We start from the raw sequence: 21,691 nt of genomic DNA, 5'->3' as shown, positions 1-21,691 counted from the left end.
TCCAAGGGGACAGTCAATGTGTACACTCAGGATATGAGGTCCATGGTGTTTACCAAACAGCTTCGTGGCTAGTGAAGGGCTGGTGTATTTGTATGTACTGGTGAGTTGTGAGCCCCTTAGCTGTTAACAGATCTGAAATAACTTGATAGGTGTGGGCAATACGGCAAAAATATCCCCTAAGTCTTGGAAGACTAGGTGAAGCCATCACCATTCACCACATAGCTTATACATACCTGGCCAAGTGGCTAGGGGATGTTTGCGGCCTGGGCTGTGGTGTTACCTGTCAATAGGCCTGTTGAAGAGGCTAAGGGAAGGATCTAGGGGGTAGTTTGCAGCCTGGACCCTGGTGTTACCTGTAGGTAGGCCTGCTGGCAGCGCTGCACCAGTTGGTGGAAGGCAGGCGTGCGGAGGTGGGCATGGATGTGGGCGGGGTTCAGTCTCTGGAGAGCCTCCATGATGATCTCCTGAAGGACGAAGGGGCTGAGCACGCCCTTAGCCGCACCCACACAGAACTGGTACACGTAGTTCACCCCTGGAGAGGATGGGAGACCCGGGAGCAGTTAGTATTTACTGACAGTTAACATAAGTCTATGGCTAACATATGTTCTTCTTTGAATTCTAGCAGAGTGCCCTGTCATTTCAGTACAATCCTCTCAACATACACAGAAAATGCAGTGCTCCGATATCGATATTTCTGTTTATGTGTCTTACTTAGCATTCAACTGTAGTCCTCACCTTTGTAAACCACCAGATACTGTTATGCTGATGTATCAATAATTCAAATCTATAATTCCCAAAACACCGTAATAGATAAAACAACCACTAGAATCAAAGATGCTTGCAGAATGCCCTCTTCACCCCTGCATCTGCCCTTGCTCACCTAGCCGTGCAGCCAGGCCCAGGAGCCACTTGACGTCCTCTGTGTATGGGGGGCTGCGGGAGAAGTTATTGGGGTGGTCGTTGTGAGCCCTCCTGCCAAGCATCTCCAAAGCTAGCATGCCTATCAAAGAGTCAGGGTCAAATATCACAGTTATCAACACCATCAATTAGTTTGAATCAAAAGCTTAACCATAGCAAATGATTGAACTGATATTCCCAGTGCATATACCATCTAGAGATGCTTATCATGGACACTTAAAAGAATGGTTGTTCCTCACCAACTCTGTATGCTGAGTGCAGGTAGTGAAGGCCCTGCTGGCTGATTGGCTGGCTATGCTGCTCGTCTTCAGACGGGAAGGGGGCACTGACCAATGAGACAGGCTGAGAAGACATTCCAGGAAGAGATGACCCCTGAATGGCCTGGATTGTGGCGCCTGAATGGACGCCACCTACTGGATAGAAAGGGGAAAAAGATGCGGCTCCTGAGAGTGCCATAGAGAGTCCATTATAAAACATCCAAGTTCACCCCAAACATTTTTTTTACAACCTCTGCTATCAAATGTGAACCATAAACTACACCCACTTACATGAGCTAAATAGATTATTATTTTACATCTATAGACATACAAGGGACAAAGGCGTGCATGCACACACCCACAACAGAGGTCTCTGCTCACCTGCTACAGTGGTGCTAAGAGGCAGGCCGGTCTCCGTGTGATAGGGGTGGACGGCGATCTGGGTCATGGACGGCACGGGAACACCGGGGAAGGTTACCGCTGTCGCTGCCATGGGCGGATGGGGGCCAGTGGCCACTGAGAACGGGTACTGGGCACCGATAAAGGCCGGGTGCATTCCCTGAGAGGGCACACAGACACACTTAAAATTAGTTAGATGCTATTCTCTGTTGCAGTCCTGGGCCACTGTCTTACACCAGATAGTGCGACATTCGTCTGCACTGAGGGACGAGCAACATGTTGGAGTGACAAAAGACAATGGTCGTGGGCTTAAAGGCACAGTGCAGTCAAAAATGTGATATTCCTGTGTTTTATATACATTTTCACACTATGAAGTTGGAATAGTACTATGAAATTGGTGATAATTCTCTTGTAGTGTAACAGCTGTTTGAAAAGACTGCCTGAAATTTCAGCCTGTTGTGGTGGCATGGAGTTTTGCCTGGTGACAATATTAAAGAGAGTTCAAAACCTTTATTCTAATAACAGCTAGTTTTCCGTGTTCCCCTCCCCACTCAGACCACTCCCAAACAGCCCTAGCAAAACGATTGCTTGAGAAATTGCTATTTTTGAAAAACACTAGGGGTACACCGGTGCATACTGATTACTTGGCAGTGGTCCAGTTGTCTAGTTGAGTCGCCTTGAAACTCAATGTTGTCTGTACATCTTTCTGTTCCATCTCAATTATATACTGTAAAAAACTGTCACAAGCTTTTAATGAAACCAAAAAGTTCATAAAATACAATATACAGAAACAGGTGTATGAAATCAAAGTTGTAATAAAAAATAACAATAATAGAAATTAAATAAAGGGAATGCAAAATGTGCATTAGTGAATCTGGAGACTCATTGTTTCATTCTCAAATGGATCTTGTGAGTTCCAAACGGGGTGGAGCAGTCTCTACCGTCTGATATTCTCCGTGATGTCCTAGGGACTGAGAGAAGGCTTGCATCTACAGTGGGGGGAAAAAGTATTTGATCCCCTGCTGATTTTGTACGTTTGCCCACTTACAAAGAAATGATCAGTCTATAATTTTAATAGTAGGTTTATTTGAACAGCGAGAGACAGAATACCAAAAAAATCCAGAAAAACGCATGTCAAAAATGTTATAAAATAATTTGCATTTTAATGAGGGAAATAAGTATTTGACCCCTCTGCAAAACATGACTTAGTACTTGGTGGCAAAACCCTTGTTGGCAATCAGAGGTCAGACATTTCTTGTAGTTGGCCACCAGGTTTGCACACATCTCAGAAGGGATTTTGACCCATTCCTCTTTGCAGATCTTCTCCAAGTCATTAATGTTTCGAGGCTGACGTTTGGGCAACTCGAACCTTCAGCTCCCTCCACAGATTTTCTATGGGATTAAGGTCTGGAGACTGGCTAGGCCACTCCAGGACCTTAATGTGCTTCTTCTTGAGCCGCTCCTTTGTTGCCTTGGCCGTGTGTTTTGGGTCACTGTCATACTGGAATACCCATCCACGACCCATTTTCAATGCCCTGGCTGAGGGAAGGAGGTTCTCACCAAAGATTTGACGGTACATGGCCCCGTCCATCGGCCCTTTGATGCGGTGAAGTTGTCTTGTCCCCTTAGCAGAAAAACACCCCCAAAGCATAATGTTTCCACCTCCATGTTTGACGGTGGAGATGGTCTTCTTGGGGTCAGAGGCAGCATTCCTCCTCCTCCAAACACGGCGAGTTGAGTTGATGTCAAAGAGCTCCATTTTGGTCTCATCTGACCACAACACTCTCACCAGTTGTCCTCTGAGTCATTCAGATGTTCATTGGCAGACTTCAGACGGGCCTGTATATGTATTCTTGAGCAGGGGGACCTTGCGGGCGCTGCAGGATTTCAGTCCTTCACGGCGTAGTGTGTTACCAATTGTTTTCTTGGTGACTATGGTCCCAGCTGCCTTGAGATCATTGACAAGATCCTCCCGTGTAGTTCTGGGCTGATTCCTCACCGTTCTCATGATCATTGCAACTCCACGAGGTGAGATCTTGCATGGAGCCCCAGGCCGAGGGAGATTGAAAGTTCTTTTGTGTTTCTTCCATTTGCGAATAATCGCACCAAATGTTGTCACCTTCTCACCAAGCTGCTTGGCGATGGTCTTGTAGCCCATTCCAGCCTTGTGTAGGTCTACAATCTTGTCCCTGACGTCCTTGGAGAGCTCTTTGCTCTTGGCCATGGTGGAGAGTTTGGAATCTGATTGATTGATTGCTTCTGTGGACAGGTGTCTTTTTACAGGTAACAAGCTGTGGTTAGGAGCACTCCCTTTAAGAGTGTGCTCCTAATCTCAGCTCGTTACCTGTATAAAAGACACCTGGGAGCCAGAAATCTTTCTGATTGAGAGGGGGTCAAATACTTATTTCCCTCATTAAAATGCAAATCAATTTATAACATTTTTGACATGCGTTTTTCTGGATATTTTTGTAGTTATTCTGTCTCTCATTGTTCAAATAAACCTACCATTAAAATTATAGACTGATCCTTTCCTTGTCAGTGGGCAAACGTACAAAATCAGCAGGGGATCAAATACTTTTTCCCCCCACTGTAGTGTGAAGCAAAGTTGGGGGTGTATAGAGATACGTTATGTCTTCAAAGTAGATGGAAGCTACTTAAGATGTAAGAACTATCAGCACAGTACTTCACTGGAAGCCATAGTAATGATTCTCAACCAGCCTACTTCTGAGTTTATTTGTGATAGTAAGTACCGAGTGGCGCAGCGGTCTAAGGCACTGCATCTCAGTGCTAGAGGCATCACTACAGACCCTGGTTCGATCCCAGGCTGTATCACAACCGGCCGTGATCTGGAGTCCCATAGAGTGGCGCACAATTGTCCCAGCGTCGTCCGGGTTAGGGGATGGTTTGGCCGGCATTGTAAAAAAAATATCTTAAATGTTGTCCATTAAGTAATGGTTTTAAAACAATGATGATCATATTTTAAAAACTATGGCACTTAGTTAAATATTTTTGTTGTTGTTGTTAAAACCCAGTAATAATTCAGTTTGACTCTTATTGCCTTCTCCATGTCCATCTCTTATCGAATTCTTCTCCCCCACTATCACTCCCTCAGCCCATCTTATCAGTATCTCCTTGTCTCCATCAGTCTTCCCTCCCTCCCTCCCTCCCTCCCATGATGACTCCAGACAGTCCTCTTACCTGTGGGTAGGCACCCCCTGACACGGGGAATACAGTGGGCCGGGGTACGTGCTGCAGTGGGTGCCCCAGGTACTGGGGGGTGCAGACAGTGGGTAGGTGGGCCTGGATGGTGGTGTAGGGGTGCAGGCCCTGGGTGTGGGGGTGGGCCATGGCCGAGCCGGGAAGGGCATGTGATTGGTAGATGGTGGAGCCCACAGAGATGACGGGCACCACAGCCGCTGCTGTCACTGAGGCCGTCACCGTGGCGACGCCAGAGGAATCCATGTTGCCAATGTTGTCCATTACACCATGGCCCGTCTCTGGGGGCCTCCTTCCAGCTCCACCGTTGGCCCCACAGCGTCCCGGGCCTTCACGCTGGGCCCCTGAGCCCCCTCCTACTGTCTGCTCATAGAGCCAGTACCACTGGTGGGCCACCTCAAACAGAACCTCAGGGTACACACCGCCCCCCTTGGCTGCCTCCTCTACAGCCATACAGGCTTTCTCTAGCATCACGTTGTCCTGCAGGGAGAGAGGAGGGGAGGAGGTGAAGAAAAGAGAGAAAAGAAAGGATGAGGAGATTTAGGGAAAAAAGTGCATTTTAGAGAGAAAATGGATAAATGGTTAAAAGAATAAAAGGATGCCCAGCCTACATGAGTAGTCCGATGTGTCTTCTGCAGAACTGAAGAGTACCGGACATGTACCTGTTCCTTGCACTGCACCAGGGCCCTCTGGATCTCATTGGGGTTGAGGGCGTGTGCATGGGGCAGGCAGCTTAGGGCCAGCTCAGCCGCAGCGCGAACCATGTTGGGGTCCCGCGCCCGTGATGCTCTGTCGGCCAGTGATGCCACCTCGGGAGGGGTGAGGTGCCCGTCCCAGCATTCCACCAGGATGTTGAGGGCAGCACTGCCGATCTCCATGGCCTGGCCTGGAGGGGAAGAGGGAGAGACATTCATTATAGCTACTACTGTCTCATGGACTATGAAAGAAGAAACGTTGCTTTTGGGGTGACCTATCCCGATGAGAAAGGACAGAGAAAAACAAAGCCCCTCACCTGTGATCCAGGAGACGTGGGAGGAGTAGGTCCTGGAGAGCCAGTTAGGTGAGACAAAGTTGTGCAGGCCGAGGGCATACAGGCCGATCTCAAAGGCACAGAGGTGCAAGTTGCGGTGGGGCCCCTGGTGGCCTCCACTGGCTGAGGGCTGGGTGAAGATGGAGGTGGAGCTGTTGCCCCCGGCTTTGATCAGCACCGTCTTGGCCAACTCGAAGTAGAAGTGGGCCGCCGCCTCTGACGGTTGGTTGGGCACATGGGGTGCATGGCACTCGGGACGACGCCCTTTATACCTAAGAGGGGGGCGAGAAGAGGAATGTTCAATTAGCATATTTTTGTGAATACCTTAGTTGAGTTCTCCAATAATCAGATGGCATCAACACGTGTATAGAATATGTAGGAGTCACTCACCTGCTGGTGTCTGTGCTCTTTGCCCTAGCTCCGCCTCCGGCCCTGCGAGAGCCACTGGATGAGGAGGAGCCTAGCGAATCAGAAGAGGAGCTGCTGATGCTGTCACTGTCTTGGCCCCTCCCCCAGGAGGCTGCGGCCCAGCCCCCTCTGAGTGGGCGTCGACTAAGGGTGGGGGAGCTGTCTGAGGTGGTCTCAGGAGCACTGCTGTCGATACTCGCCATGCCTGGGACAACAAGGTAAAAACCCTTAAAACTCAAACTTCTATCTAGTCAGCCATGTGTCAATACTACCTCTAGATGGCCATTCGAGTCATACAATACACCCTGTTCAAATGCAGTGCACACTATACAGTATAGGCTGTTATTTGAGAGACAGCCAGTGTCTTAATCTGAGGTTGAGGTGGGGTTGTCATGGTTACCTGTGTGTTTCTTCTTCTGGCGGACAGGAGAGCCCCAGCAGCGCCCGCTGTATGCCCCCCGTCCTCCCAGCGCCAAGCGGCTGGGCACTGTGCCCTCTGGCTTGAATGGGGCAGCCTCGCTCGGCTGGTCACATGACGCAGGCTGGACGCCGTCTGCTAAGACAATAATACAATAAGTAATGAATAAGTTTTACATCTAAACAGTAGCAACACAGAGTTGGATTAAAACGATTCCTTCCATTTTCAACAAATCTGTTTTGCATAGGTAGGATAACACCTCATGTTCAGTGCATCACAGGTAAAGTATGTCATTACCACCCAGTCTGTGTCTCACCTTGCTCTCTGGCCTCACTGACACACTCTCCGGCTGTGGAGTTGTTCTGCACTCCACTGCCCGCCAGACCCGCCTGCTGTCCTGCCGCCCCCCCAGCAGCCACCGCTTGCAAGGAGGAGGAGGACCCGGCTGCAGCTGTGGCGTTGGGGGCATGTTTGGACACCCCTCCGGTGGCACCTCCGTGTCCGTGAGCAGTGTGGGCAGCGTGCTTGGACGGGCTCCTTTGGCTGTTGGCAGCTGGCTTGCTGGAGTAGAAGGAGCTCAGGGTCTGGGGCTTGTGGGTCTGGCTCTCTCTGTCCAGCAGCTTGTCCAGGATCTGGGAGGTCAGAGAGAGAGGAGAGTCATCCACAAGCCTTAAAATGCATTCAAAAAAATGCATTAATATGTTTGTTGGTAACTAGTTATTCTACTGGCCACAGTGCGGAAGGTCTACCTTTTTCAGCTTGCTCTGGTCATCCTTGTATGTGATCATGAGGGCCAGAGCCAAATCTCCTTTCTCTCTCCTGGTCCCCTCACACAGCAGAGGATGCTCTGCCTCGCTCACTGTGGTCTTCATACCTACACCAGGGGGTTAGAAAGATGAAAAGACAGAAGCAAAAGAGTTCATCTGTTTCTAAGCCCAACTAGTACGTTTTCCTATTTAAGTATCACTAACCTCAACACGGAACCACAAAATGGCGCCTACCTCTTTCTGAAGGTGTAAATGCAAAAAACCTTGTGGTTGATCTTACCCAGTGCTGCTACAGCCGCCTCAAAGCCCAGCTCCTCGTCTCCAGGCATCTCGTTGTTCCGGTTACGGCTAGGCGGACGGGAACCTGTGGGGGACACAACTGTACAAACAACATTGAGAGGGGGACGAGGTGAAATATAAATGACTGGAAGTCTCACTTATGTGATGCCTGCATGACGTGTAATTCAGATCAATTATCAAGTAAACGTTATACATCTGTGTGCATATGTACTGTTTGGTGTATGTATTATGTGAGCTCAAACAGAATCTCAATGGGGAATTAAAAATGTGTAGCGAGATTCACCTGGGGTACACAGCACATCAAATATGAAGCTGGCCAGCATGAGGGGCAGGACGGGCCTGTAGTCACAGAAGTTCCCGTCTCGGAGCTGCTCGGCCCTGTCCCGTATGGACGTCATCTCCACCAGGCCCAGAGGGATTTTCTTCAGCAGAGCCACCACCTCTGACTCCTGGTAGGCAAGCTTGACCTCCAGGGCCTTGGTGGAGGCTGGGGGCCTCTGCAGCTCCAGAGAGAACATACCCGTGCTGAAGGCCAGGTTGTGAAGCTCCAGCCTCTCGCTCAGCACCGTCAGCAAGAAAGAGGTCTTAACCAGGGTGTTTGTGGCCACCTGGGTCTGCCTGCTGGTGGACACCTTGCTCTTCTTGCCCTTGGTCTGGGGCTGCTCCACCTTCAGGTCTGGAGGGTTGGCCAGCAGGTCTCCAGCCAGCTCCACTGCCAGTCTGCAGGCATCGTTGCTGTAGCCGTGAGCGTGGAGGGCCTCTGCACATGCAAACAGCACCTCCATCTGGCCCTCCTGCTCCAGTGGCTTGATCCCAGCAAAGATGTCTGGTTCCTCCTCATTGTTGTTCTCCGACACTCTCTCTACACCCTCCTCATTAGCTGAATTCAGAAAGTAGGCCTGGTAGTCATCCTCTCCTACAGGGTCTCCTCCCGCCCCTGCTTCTGCTGCTGCCTCTGGGGCCTGATTGGGCAGGGCTACAGCTCCAGTGCCAGTTTCTCGGCGGCCATCACGCGGTGACTTGGCGGCAGCTGCAGTCACGGTAACAACCGAGGTGGAGGGCCGAACGTCTCCAGCGATGGCCGCCTCCTCATTTCCATTCATCTCCGCCTCCACATTCACCACGGCAATGGCTGCTTCCACGATGACAGCAGCGTTCTCTTTGGTGGGGAAGGCGGGCTGGGCCTCAGCGGAAGGTAGGGTGGCAGCAAGGGTGACCCGTTTGCCCTCGAAGGCGCGCTCCTTGGGCGTGTTTCCGGCCACTTTCCCTCCCCCACTGTATTTGTGTGGCTCTCTGAGTAGCGGGCTTGGTGAGGGCAGCATCTCGGGCGGCGGGGGCGTGAAGTCAAAGGTGTTGCTGGCCTCAGCGCCCAGCGCCAGACTGGAGCCATCATCCAGGCTCAGCTCGGCCATGTCAGGCTCGAGGGAGCTGTCCTCACTGCTGGTGCGCCGCTTGGCTGCTTGGTGTTTTCCCCCTACCACTCCTGATCCCCCAGAGGACGACTTGCCCCCCTGTGCTATCTTAGCCTTGCCCCCAGTGGACGAGGAGGAACCTGCGCCTTTGTACATCCCCTTACTACTGCCCTCCTCTAGAGAGAGAGACACACTGCCCCCTAGCCGCACTAGGACCCCTCCTCCGCCCCCGGCCGACAACCCCTTCCTCTTGCTCACGATGGTCTCTTTGGGCCTGACCGCCACTTCTTGTTGGGGACTTCTGCCCTTGTAGTCTCCCCCACCTCCCTCAGAGCTGCCAGATCTCCCTCCTCCAGGTTCAGGGGGGTCTCCAGCCAGGCCAGCCTTGGCCCCTCTCTGCTGCTGCACTGCCCTGGCCCAGCAGAAGGAAGCGCTCTTCTTGTCTGCACTGCAGTAGGTGATGCCTGGCAGTGGGTAGGCCACCTCCCAGTTGAAGTAGCAGGACTCCACGGCTGGCTTGAAGCCCTGGAACAGTTTGTCCAGGGACTTGCGGTGTTGTCCTCGCTTCACGATCTCAATCACTTTCAGATGCCACTGCTTGAGCTGGGCAGCCAGCTCCAAACGCCTATGGAATGGTGCAAAAAGAAACGTAGACACACATTGTTATAGTCAGTCCAGGAAACAAAGGCCACAGAGCAGAGACGATAGTGACAAACAAGCACACACACACACCATTATTCTGATAATTGCCACTGTAACTGAAAGACACACACAAAGAGCTTTCTGCAAGGAACTGACACTATTGTTCCTTATTTCGCTTTCTGTCATTGCGTCTCAAAGAGCTCATTTAACACAGTGTCGAGTGAGACCACATAGCACTCTAAAGGCCAAGCAGCAATCAGGTCACAGTGAATCAGGAGGATGCCCTGGTCTAATACACTCAATGTCCCAAACACTTACTGCTCTAACCAGATTAACTTAACAGAGCCTCAAAAGAGTGTATATCAACCCAACGCAGACAGATATAGACCTGGAATGGGTTGTGAAAGTGAGAATTGAAGGTAAGAGAGACAGCAGGAGTGCTGTGTTGTCAGTATTAGACACTATTCTAGTTGATGTAGGAAACCAAGGCTAAGTAAGTGTTAGGCAGGAAGAAAGGGAAGTGACCTCACCTATGAGGGCTCATGGTGGGGTCTAAGACAGCCAGCCTCCACAGAACGACCATCTCATCACACATGCTGGCGCAGGCGTGGGCGGCCACCTCCGACTGCCCATTGCTGCGCCCCGTGTGCCCGCTGGCACTGCTGTGGGATGCCGATGTACGCACGCTGTACCACCAGCCAATGATCTGAGGAGAGAACAGTCACCTCTGTCCTATCATGTGTGAATAAGTATGTATGTAACGTGTGGGTTACCTGTTCATAAGTGAGACACTGCTCAGTGAGGATCTCTAGTAGGGGTGCAGCGTTGCTGTCTCTCCTTTTGAGCATCTCCCTGACGATGGACAGGAGGTTCCAGATCCCCTCGGGCTCCCGCCCCCTCAGCGGCCTCAGCAGACACGCCCACTCTGCCGCCGCCGGAGGCTCCGTGGATGACAGGTACATGGAGTTGACGTCACTGCACCGGGAGAGAGGGAGCACACACACAGGTTAGCAAGTATACTTCCACACATTACCTGCGTCCTCTCCTGTTACCTTTGACTATGCCAGTCTCTGTCTTACCTGAAGACAACAGGAGAGGGGCCACAGAACTTGTGCAGAGTCTTCTTGATGTTGTCACTGAGCGTAGACTCATCTAGATACCAGGTGCTCTGATCAGAGGCTGAGGGGCCAGCAGTGGGGTCTGTACACAGGAGAGAGGGAGTAAACACAAACTCCGAGAAATGCAATACAACAAACATACAGGAAATGTCAAGAGGCTGATTTAAGCTGATAATTGGGAAACACATGCCATGTGAGGGCCATCTGAACCACACTATAGCATGCTCAAACCACACATATATACACATGAGCAAAACGCCCTCAGGCCTCCATCTCTACCATTTGCACTATCTACAGTTGTGGGCGTGGGACGCAACCCCTATCTCATTTTGGTGGAGGATGTGGTGAGTTACACCCCATACAATACACAGCACTTTGACTCATTATCATAGTCTCCGATCACATCATGAACCCTTGTGAGAGATAAGTAGAGGCTGCCCCCTGCAGGAGGCAAACAGAAGTGCAGGCAGGGCGTACCGGGAGCCCCACACACTGTGTTGATGGCTGTGGACTGGGAGGACAGGAGCTCATCCAGGAGCCTCTGGGCTGTGGGCAAAATCTGGAGGACAAAAATAACATCCGTTTTAATGAGTATGACAGAATCTGTTTCAGATCCATTAATGATAGGTTATGACAATCGGTTTCGCCATTGTTTCAGGGGTGGTGGGGTGGGGGGGGGCATAGCTTCTCATGGCTACTTGTTGAACACAAGGCTCTAATTACAGCTAAGAAATACAGTTGGCCTTAGAGCTGAGTAACATTACACTGACCAACAGTGCACTATTGACTGTAATACATAAGGAGACAATGCAACTACTGTGTGTTCTTTATCCCAGTAGCACAGGGGGCAAACAAAGGGAGTATTGAGACTGGGCCTGTTACAGGCAGAGCATAGCTACCTCTACAAACCTAACCACTTGGAGGTAGGACAACATTGTTCACACATTCAACTGAATGTATTTTTGCAACTATTGGTAATCTTCAATATATAAACAACATTATCTAAATGTTTTTGAAGAGCCTAAAGGGATTGAGAAATGTGTCTAGGATTCTATGCACAATATATGGTTTTGCAAATACAACAATATTTATATTTACACATTTGAATGTAACTTGGTGGTTTCAGTGTTTGGAACTTGCCTCCTAGTTATGATGACCCTCCACATTGAGATAGCCAGCCCACCCATTATTCCTGAAGTGAAGCTCGCAGATAATCTAACCAGTTAGTGTGGTGCGACAGTCTTACCTGTTGGGGAAGCTCACTTATGAGGTACTGGGCAAACTTCTGCAGCTGGTCCCTCTGCAGCCGGGACAGGGACTCTGACACGGGGGCTCGCAAGCACACTGCAGACGCCTGGCAGACAAACAAAGGAGTGACAGGCATTAGTGTACATTTAGGATCTCACCTTGCTCGGTTTCCTGTTCACACAGTGAGTTTAAATGCAGAGAATTAAAATATAAACTGAAATGTGGGTGTGCAACAAACTTCAAGTTCGGGGGTCGTACAGGACAAGACACCACTACAACAGAAAGTGGTTATAATATACCTCACATTAAAATAAGACTAGAGAGACGGGAAAGAGAGAGGTGGTCTGCTACTACTGTGTGGTGAATGGAAACGGAAACACTGGGATTCCTGGCCCAGGATGGAGACAAGAGAAAGGAACAGAGGGGATGATGGGCCGAGTATGTTTTAATAGCCAGGGTAAATAGCACAAACAGCAAGATGGGGAGGGACAGCAGCATGCTTGTGCTCTAATAGCCTGCTAAAGAACATTTCATGGGGAGATGCTATATGGACATGCCTGGTGCCTAAATGGATGAAGTGTGTCGCACAGCTGAGAGTCAGTGTGGAGACGAATAGATACGGTTCAGTAAATCGTTCTGATATGCCCTTCGTTTATGCTGGCTAGCTGGTAACAGCATGGTGCTAGTTAAAACTTATGAAAGAAAGTGATGTGTATTTTGAAGGGCGAGGGAGAAATAACTTGTAGCATTGGTCACCATCTCCAATTTGTTCCATCCCACTTCATTTTATTTTGAGTTGGATAGCAGCCTACACGAGAAATAACTTATTGGTGGTAACCATCTGGATGCCACAGTGATACAGCCTATACTGCTCAATGGGGAGAGTTTGCGCTGAAAGCCGGCAACACAACAACATGGGGCACAGTGTCCTTCGCTCCCGCTTGCCGCAGTAAGGAGAGGAAAGTAGCTAGATAGTTTAGCCAATATAAGGCCAGGGTGACAGCTAAAGCGCAACATTTTTGTCATGATTTTCACCGAAAATGTACAACTACGGCATTAACGTCTAACGTTAAATTCAAGTAATAAAATAAAAAAAACATAACAATTACTCCGATAAAAACAGAGTGATTCTAAACAATCCCAAGTCCCAATTTCGGCAAACAAGTTTCAAATTCTCGCCGAAGTTTCTAGCCCCAAAAATAAACTAGCTAGCTTGCTGGGAAGGGCTCATCGGGACGGCTGGCTAAACTGAACTGAGTCCGTTCATCTCCACTCGACTCTTGCTTGGCAGACAAACGTCATCCATTTGGGCACCAGGCGTATAGCCTCTCCCCATTCCAAACTCATTAATAGGATTATATCATCAGCAGCAGATATGCCCATTGCCAACACACTCCCCCTAACCCCCAACCTTTCGGTGAAGATCTTCTGCTGGTTCTATTCAAATGATCTCTGACCAAAACATTTCAGAATATAATGCTTTGAGATCGTCAGAGGTTATTACAGATGGATCAGTTCTTTAGGGGTGTTCATGTACATTGGCTTTACACACTTAACAGTCAAGAGTTCTGTGCTGCGGTGTGTGCGCTTGTGCTTGGTATTTATCACATTGTTCTTCTGGAGTGGTTTCATAATGTGCAACTAATTGAGCACACTCAAGTTGAACTGTGTGCTTGCGTATGTGTGTGTGCCTGTGTGCGTGCGTGTATGTGTGACCAAGCGCCCTAGAGAGGAACAGGGAAGACACAGATCTGTGGGTTCAGTCTGTGGATGTATGTCTGTGAAGATACACATTTAGACAACTTCTTGTTGAAAGTACAGTGCCTATATTCTGACACACTGTGTGAACATGCTCTCAGGAGACACGGAATTTCAGGAAATAAAAAAGAAAACTGGTTATTAATAATGTATTATTTCAAAGCTACCTACACCCTACGGTTCCCATTTTAACACAACCCCCCAAAAACTGCACTAGTGGGTCTGTATTAGAAGTCGACCAATTAATCGGAATGGCAGATTAATTAGGGCCGATTTCAAGTTTTCATAACAAATCGGTAAATCTTGATTTTTGGACACCGATCATGGCCGATTACATTGCACTCCACGAGGAGACTGCGTGGCAGGCTGACTACCTCTTATGCGAGTGCAGCAAGGAGCCAAGGTAAGGTGCTAGCTAGCATTAAAAGTATCTTTTAAAAAACAATCAATCAATCTTAACATAATCACTAGTTAACTACACACGGTTGATGATATTACTAGTTTATCTAGCTTGTCCTGCGTTGCATATAATCGATGCGGTGCCTGTTAATTTATCATTGAATCATAGCCTACTTCGCCAAACGGGTGATTTAACAAGCGCATTCGCGAAAAAAAGCACTGTTGTTGCACCAATATGTACCTAACCATAAACGCCTTTCTTAAAATCAATACACAAGTATATATCTTTAAACCTGCATATTTAGTTAATATTACCTGCTAACATGGATTTATTTTAACTAGGTAAATTGTGTCACTTCTCTTGCGTTCTGTGCAACAGAGTCAGGGTATATGCAGCAGTTTGGGACACCTGGCACGTGGCGAACTATGTGAAGACTATTTCTTCCTAACAAAGACAGCCAACGTCGCCAAACGTGGGATGATTTAACAAAAGCGCATTTGCGGGAAAAAAAGCACAATTGTTGCACGAATGTACCTAACCATAAACATCAACGCCTTTCTTAAAATCAATACACAGAAGTATATTTTATTAAACCTGCATATTTAGTTAAAAGAAATCCAGGTTACCAGGCAATATTAAACTAGGGAAATTGTGTCACTTCTCTTGCGTTAATTGCATGCAGAGTCAGGGTATATGCAACAGTTTGGGTCGCCTGGCTCGTTGCGAACTAATTTGCCAGGATTTTACGTAATTATGACAATACATTGAAGGTTGTGCAATGTAACAGGAATATTTAGTCTTATGGATGCCACCCGTTCGATAATATAAGGAACGGTTCCGTATTTCACTGAAAGAATAAACGTTTTGTTTTCAAAATGATCGTTTCCAGATTTGACCATATTAATGACCCAAGGCTCGTATTTCTGTGTGTTACTATGTTATAATTAAGTCTATGATTTGATATTTGATAGAGCAGTCTGACTGAGCGGCGGTAGGCAGCAGCAGGCTCATAAGCATTCATTCAATCATCACTTTCGTGCGTTTGCCAGCAGCTCTTCGCTGTGCTTCAAGCATTGAGCTGTTTATGACTTCAAGCCTATCAACTCCCGAGATTAGGCTGGTGTAACCGATGTGAAATGGCTAACTAGTTAGCGGGGTGCGCGCTAATAGCATTTCAATCTGTGACGTCACTCGCTCTGAGACCTTGAAGTAGTTGTTCCCCTTGCTCTGCAAGGGCCGCGGCTTTTGTTGAGCGATGGGTAACGATGCTTCTAGGGTTGTTGTTGTCGATGTGTTCCTGGTTCGAGCCCAGGTTGGGGCGAGAAGAGGAATGGAAGCTATACTGTTACACTGGCAATACTAAAGTGCCTATAAGAACATCCAATAGTCAAAGGTATATGAAATACAAATGGTAGAGAGAGAATTAGTCCTATAATTCCTATAACCTAAAACTCATTACCTGCTTACCAGCTTTCATATGTTCTCATGTTCTGAGCAAGGAACTTAAACGTTAGCTTAATTACATGGCACATATTGCACTTTTACTTTCTTCTCCAACACTTTGTTTTTGCATTACTTAAACCAAATTGAACATGTTTCATTATTTATTTGCGGCTAAATTGATTTTATTGATGTATTATATTTAGTTAAAATAAGTTCATTCAGTATTGTTGTAATTGTCATTATTACAAATAATATATATATATATATATATATATATATATATATATATATATATATATATATATATATATTTTTTTTTTATGTTTAAAAAATAAAAAAATACGTTTTTTTTTTTTAGATACAAAAAAAATAAAAAAATAAATTAAAAAAATGGTCTGTATCGGCTTTTTTTGGTCCTTCAATAATCGGTATCGGCGTTGAAAAATCATAAAATCGGTCCACCTCTAGTCTGTATTTCTCACAATACTTGTAGCAGCATTCATTTGAAGACCTCTCATGATTTGATGTCCAATCCATGAGAGGGACGTGGCAACTGTTGCATTCCCCGCTGAGTATTTGGAGTGATTAAATCTGTTTTGACTACTGCATCGCTCTTTTGTCATGGCAAAATGTCACCTCTTATGGCAAGTAAGTGGACTGAATAAATGGAAAGGTCTAAGCATAACATAGCCCCCATGGCTTTGCGAGAATGGCGTCACCTAGGGCGACAGGTTTTCAATATACACTTTCACAGAGAGGGTGAAATGGCCGGCCTCCCATCTGGGCCTGAGCGATGTTAATTACTTTACAGCTAATCCATCCATTCAATACAATAATGGTTAATTAGGGTCCATGTGCGCCTGATAAAAGGTCACAAGAAAGCTATGGAGGTGTGTGCGCGTGCCACAGCCGCAGAACAGCTGACAGTCGGAAGTGGGAGAAGACCTACACAGCAGGGAGTGGGGGTATGGCTATGGGAGACTAGGCTCTCTCCTGGACTGATAATTACAGAGAAAGAGAGAGATCGGATTGTTCCCCAGTGGAAAACAAATATGAGGATTTGCAGAGTTTAAGATCAATGTGATTTTCGGATTCTGATCATATGGCATAATCCGCATTTAGTGCCATGGGATCATATGATCTCAGAACATCTGAACATAACGTCAAAGGCTGAACTGAGCCCACACACTCGTTCATGCCAACACACACTCAGACCTTGCAAGACCCACCTACACTGTGATATCAGTAGAGAACAGACAGTCCTCCACCCAAAGACATCAGAGCCTCCCACACATACACACTCATGGTGCCTCAGCACTCTCTTACATCCCTATGAGTCACAGATAGACAATTCTGTACATATATACAGCAAATCTGTAAGCTATTTGAATACATACAATGTTTTCAAACAGTAATGTGTTATATAGACGGTAGGGGTGTTTACCAACAAAACCGATATATGTGCAACCACGGCTTAAAAACAGACAGGGTTGGCTTACAATCAAAGGATTATCACATTATTATTATTACTACACGTAAGTAAGCTATATTTCGTCTGCAAATGTTTTGGAAAAAACAAATACATTTGCCCAAGAAGCACTTGTTGGTTGTACAAATACATTGTTACAGTTGCTGGCTAGCTAAACCTAGCAATATTAGCATAGACGTGACAAGCGTCAAAACACCTCAAAGCAAGACATGCTATTAACAACAAATACAACCAGCTGAAACAAGTAATCTACAATTCGCCAAACAACAGCTTCTAGTCATTGTTGCTAGCAATCTATGAAAACAACACAGAGCCTTTGAACTCGGAGTTGCACACAAATTATTATTGTGACGTTGTCAACCCATCTATAGGCTATGGCATGTGTCTGTTCCAGGGTTGGAGTAAAAGTTCCTAAAATGAAATGGAATTGACCGTTATCACAGTACTACACTAACTCACATGTATGCTGTACTATAATTGCAGCACAAAGGTGTATAGGTGTATTCATGTGGTAATGCAGTGTAACGCATGTTGTGTCTGTACTCTAAACTCACGTTGTGGATCCTGAAGAGGCAGAGGGCCACCACATGGGCGCACCACTTGGCCCCGGCTCCACAGGTGCAACTGCAGGAAGTGATGCGGCAGCGGTCGAACATGACAGCCACATTGTACGCCCCTTTTGATTGGCCAGCCTGGGGCGACACCACGGTGGCACTGAGGTGGAAACCTTTGAGAGAGAAAGAGAGGGAGAGAGAGAAAGAAATAGAGAGGGGATCATATCTGCTCTGTAACGTCCATCTATTTGTCTGTGTCGGACAATGAGACTGGAGCAATGGAATGAGAAATACAGTGTTATTATGATAAAGTGGGGCAGGAAATCTTAGAGTGATGGCCGACACTGTGCAGCAGCAGTACTGTAATGCGTCCTGAGCCTGAGCTGCCAGACAGGAAATGAAAGGCAGTTATTTCCATGCACATGGAAAGACTAGGAGATAGGAGGAAAAAGAGGGAGAGGGGGAGGTTGCCCAAAAGCTTTTACCCAATGGACAGCAGCCAGCATTCTCCTAGTGAGCCCGAGCCGGCACAGAGCAGGAGGGGAGGGTAGGAGAGGTGGGGGAGTAGAGGAACGACTCAGAGTAACTGTTCCAGATTCAACATAACAGGACCCCTTCAGTCAGCCGAGCTCTGTTCCTGCTCCAGTTTCTATGCTCCTACCTGGCAGTCTCCAACTCCTCCTCTAACCTACTTCCTTTCCCCTCCTACTTCCACTGGGAGACAGGGTTTCCATTACCTCACAATGAACTCTAACATGTTTAACCTAATACAGCACTGACATACCCTGGGCTCGCAGGAAAACAATGGAGGCACACTCTGCAGATAAAGAGAAAGCGCTTGCTTTCAAAATGGTTGTAAACATTTGAATCAGAACCCTCGGTTCATTATGAAAGTATTTGAAAAGGCTAATATATGCCCCTCCAAGGTTTAATACAGTGGGAAAGGTTACATCTCTAAATATCTGCTTTCAGCTACCTAGAATTTTCTTTAACATAACTTACAAGCATTAATCACCAAGCCACAGTTGAGCAGTGCAAAAAGGGGCATTTCACTGCAACACTTTCTGATCCTAGCTGGCATCTCAGTGATGTTGAGTGTAATGGATGAGTAACCCAATCATTATGTAGAATGCTCAGTGGATTTCAGGCAGGCTGCTTGGCCTGTAGTTAATCCTAGGTGCTGTGCCCATTGAAGTGCTCCATGTAATAGCAGGTCTATGCACTATATTTCACCCCTGTGGCTTCATTCATTGACCTAGGAAAGATCTTAAATGGCACAGTACAACAGCAACATTCCTACACGATTACGCTACATCAAGTTCTCTTTCTAGTAATGAACTGAGGGTTGGCAAACTCAACGGCGATTGATCAGTGATAAATTTGGCCACATACCCTGACCGGGAAAACCTCTGGGTCCTAGTGGTAGCCTATCACCACCAGAGTAGTGCGCAGAGGTTGTCGTGTCACAGGGTCAGGAAAACTCTAAGCCCTAGTGATGAGGGGTGAGAGTGGTGTGGCGCGGACTGAGCTCTATCTGTTAGAGCTGGTGAGTGAGGCTCCGTTAGGACCATTAAAGCACATGTAATCCCCACACATCCTGCCTGCCTCCCTGGCCGGCTGCTCTAATCCAGTCATCTGGGATGAGCAGAGAAAAGCAGAGGCTCCACCCGGATTCCAACGCAACTGAGGTGAAAACAGCATCTGACCTGGGATAAATGTTCAACTCGATAAATGCACAACTCGTTTTTGAAGCCCAAAGCACAGAGAGAGTGTGGGGCTGTGGAACAAGCCTAGCCAATATGTGACCAGGACAACTTTATGGAGGTTTGTTGGAGGTTTGGAGAGTTCAGCCTTCTGTGCTGCTGTTGTCTTAAAGCTGTGGTGGAATTAGGTGAAGGACACTGCTCAGGGCTCACCTATCTGCAGAGGGTCTTTTACAGCCCTCATCCTGTACAGCTGCTCCCCTCGCTGGAACTCATCAGGGCTGCCGTTAGCCAGACACGAGTACAGCCTGCAGAGGGAGAACCACAGAGAGAGAGAGGATGAGATCAGAGAAAAAAAAAGATACATTAAATTCTCCAAATACCATGTCCCCTCTGAAGTTGTGCTAGCTATTTGTATAATGTGTGAATGGTCCCCAGTATTTGGCATGAGTGAATGTTCTGAGTGATTTCGTAATTGTAAATGAGTGGGTGTCTGATAAGCTGAAATGGAATGGGATTCCAAAACAGAGAGAGTACGATGTACAATAAAGCCTCATGCCATTTCATTTCCTTGTCATGCTTTAACCTTTCTGGGAAGGGGGTTCCGCTAGCGGAACACCTGGCCTACAGCCAGTGAAATTGCAGGGCGCCAAATTCAAACCACAGAAATATCATAATTAAAATTCCTCAAACATACAAGTATTATACACCATTTTAAAGATAAACTTCTCGTTAATCCAACCACTGTGTCCGATTTCAAAAAGGCTTTACGATGAAAGCACACCATGCGATTATGTTAGGTCAGCGCCACAAAAAACCATAGACATTTTCCAGCCAAGGAGAGGTGTCACAAAAGTCAGAAATTGCGTTAAAACTAATCACTAACCTTTGATGATCTTCATCTGGAGGCACTCCCAGGACTCCATGTTAGACAATAAATGTGTTTTGTTCGATAAAGTTAATCTTTATGTCCAAAACCTCATTTGAAATTGGCGTTATGTTCAGAAATGCATTGTCTCAAACAAACATCCGGTGAAAATGCAGAGCCACATAAAATTACAGAAATACTCATCATTAAACATTGATATAAGATACAAGTGTTATACATACGATTAAAGATACACTTCTTGTTAATCCAGCCACTGTGTCCGATTTCAAAAAGTCTTTACGGCGAAAGCACACCATGCGATTATGTTAGGTCAGCGCCTAGCCACAAAAACCATACAGCCATTTTCTAACCAAGGAGAGGTGTCACAAAAGTCAGAAATAGCATTAAAATTAATCACTAACCTTTGATGATCTTCATCTGATGGCACTCCCAGGTCTCCATGTTAGACAATAAATGTTTGTTTTGTTCGATAAAGTTCATCTTTATGTCCAAATACCTCCTTTTTGTTCGCGCGTTTAGTCCAGTATTCCAAATACAAAGCGCGGGCACAAAGTCTAGACGAAAAGTCAAAAAAGTTCCATTTGAGTTCGTAGAAACATGTCAAACGATGTTTCTAATCAATCCTTAGGGTGTTTTTATCATAAATATTCAATAATGTTTCAACCGGGCAATACTGTTTTCATTAGAAAGGAAAGGGAACAGAGCTCACGCTCACAGCCACACGCGTGACTAAACTAAAGGCATTCACCTGGGCCATCTGCTTAGAGTAGAGGTCGACCGATTATGATTTTTCAACGCCGATACCGATACTGATTATCGGAGGACCAAAAAAAGTGTTGATTAATCGGCCGATTTTTTATTTATTTATTTGTAATAATGACAATTACAACAATACTGAATGAACTTATTTTAACTTAATATAATACATCAATAAAATTAATTTAGCCTCAAATAAATAATGAAACATGTTCAATTTGATTTAAATAATGCAAAAACAAAGTGTTGGAGAAGAAAGTAAAAGTGCAATATGTGCCATGTAAAAAAGCTAACATTTAAGTTCCTTGCTCAGAACATGAGAACATATGAAGGCTGGTGGTTCCTTTTAACTTCAATATTCCCAGGTAAGATGTTTTAGGTTGTAGTTATTATAGGAATTATAGGACTATTTCTCTCAATACCATTTGTATTTCATATACCTTTGACTATTGGATGTTCTTATAGGCACTTTAGTATTGCCAGTGTAACAGTATAGCTTCCGTCCCTCTCCTCGCTCCTACCTGGGCTCGAACGAGGAACACATCGACAACAGCCACCCTCGAAGC

General features: G+C 46.7%; 1 protein-coding gene across 13 annotated transcripts in view; it reads right to left on the bottom strand.

Annotated features, from left to right (window-relative positions):
* Positions 1-21,691, bottom strand: part of zswim8 (zinc finger, SWIM-type containing 8) — a 42,567-nt gene that overhangs the window by 3,256 nt on the left and 17,620 nt on the right. For 3 of the 13 annotated variants that reach the window (XM_014154544.2, XM_014154543.2, XM_014154540.2), the window contains exons 4-23: positions 19,694-19,788; positions 17,778-17,950; positions 12,132-12,239; positions 11,363-11,444; positions 10,847-10,967; positions 10,541-10,742; positions 10,298-10,473; positions 7,997-9,750; positions 7,694-7,801; positions 7,396-7,520; positions 6,963-7,278; positions 6,629-6,784; positions 6,211-6,433; positions 5,803-6,092; positions 5,402-5,676; positions 4,773-5,270; positions 1,557-1,755; positions 1,158-1,361; positions 881-1,000; positions 354-532 (exon numbers count right to left, since the gene is read on the bottom strand). In XM_014154544.2, the coding sequence (XP_014010019.1) occupies positions 354-532; positions 881-1,000; positions 1,158-1,361; positions 1,557-1,755; positions 4,773-5,270; positions 5,402-5,676; positions 5,803-6,092; positions 6,211-6,433; positions 6,629-6,784; positions 6,963-7,278; positions 7,396-7,520; positions 7,694-7,801; positions 7,997-9,750; positions 10,298-10,473; positions 10,541-10,742; positions 10,847-10,967; positions 11,363-11,444; positions 12,132-12,239; positions 17,778-17,950; positions 19,694-19,788 (5,404 nt within the window). The remainder of the gene's footprint in view (positions 1-353; positions 533-880; positions 1,001-1,157; positions 1,362-1,556; positions 1,756-4,772; positions 5,271-5,401; positions 5,677-5,802; positions 6,093-6,210; positions 6,434-6,628; positions 6,785-6,962; positions 7,279-7,395; positions 7,521-7,693; positions 7,802-7,996; positions 9,751-10,297; positions 10,474-10,540; positions 10,743-10,846; positions 10,968-11,362; positions 11,445-12,131; positions 12,240-17,777; positions 17,951-19,693; positions 19,789-21,691) is intronic. The other 10 variants (XM_045700777.1, XM_014154551.2, XM_014154546.2 and 7 more) reach the window with 10 other exon arrangements.

The sequence above is a fragment of the Salmo salar genome, chromosome ssa18 (assembly GCF_905237065.1).
Source record: "Salmo salar chromosome ssa18, Ssal_v3.1, whole genome shotgun sequence".
Classification (NCBI taxonomy): Eukaryota; Metazoa; Chordata; class Actinopteri; order Salmoniformes; family Salmonidae; genus Salmo; species Salmo salar.
The sequence above is the reverse complement of the archived record's forward strand: the minus strand, read 5'-3'. Positions and strand labels throughout refer to the sequence as shown.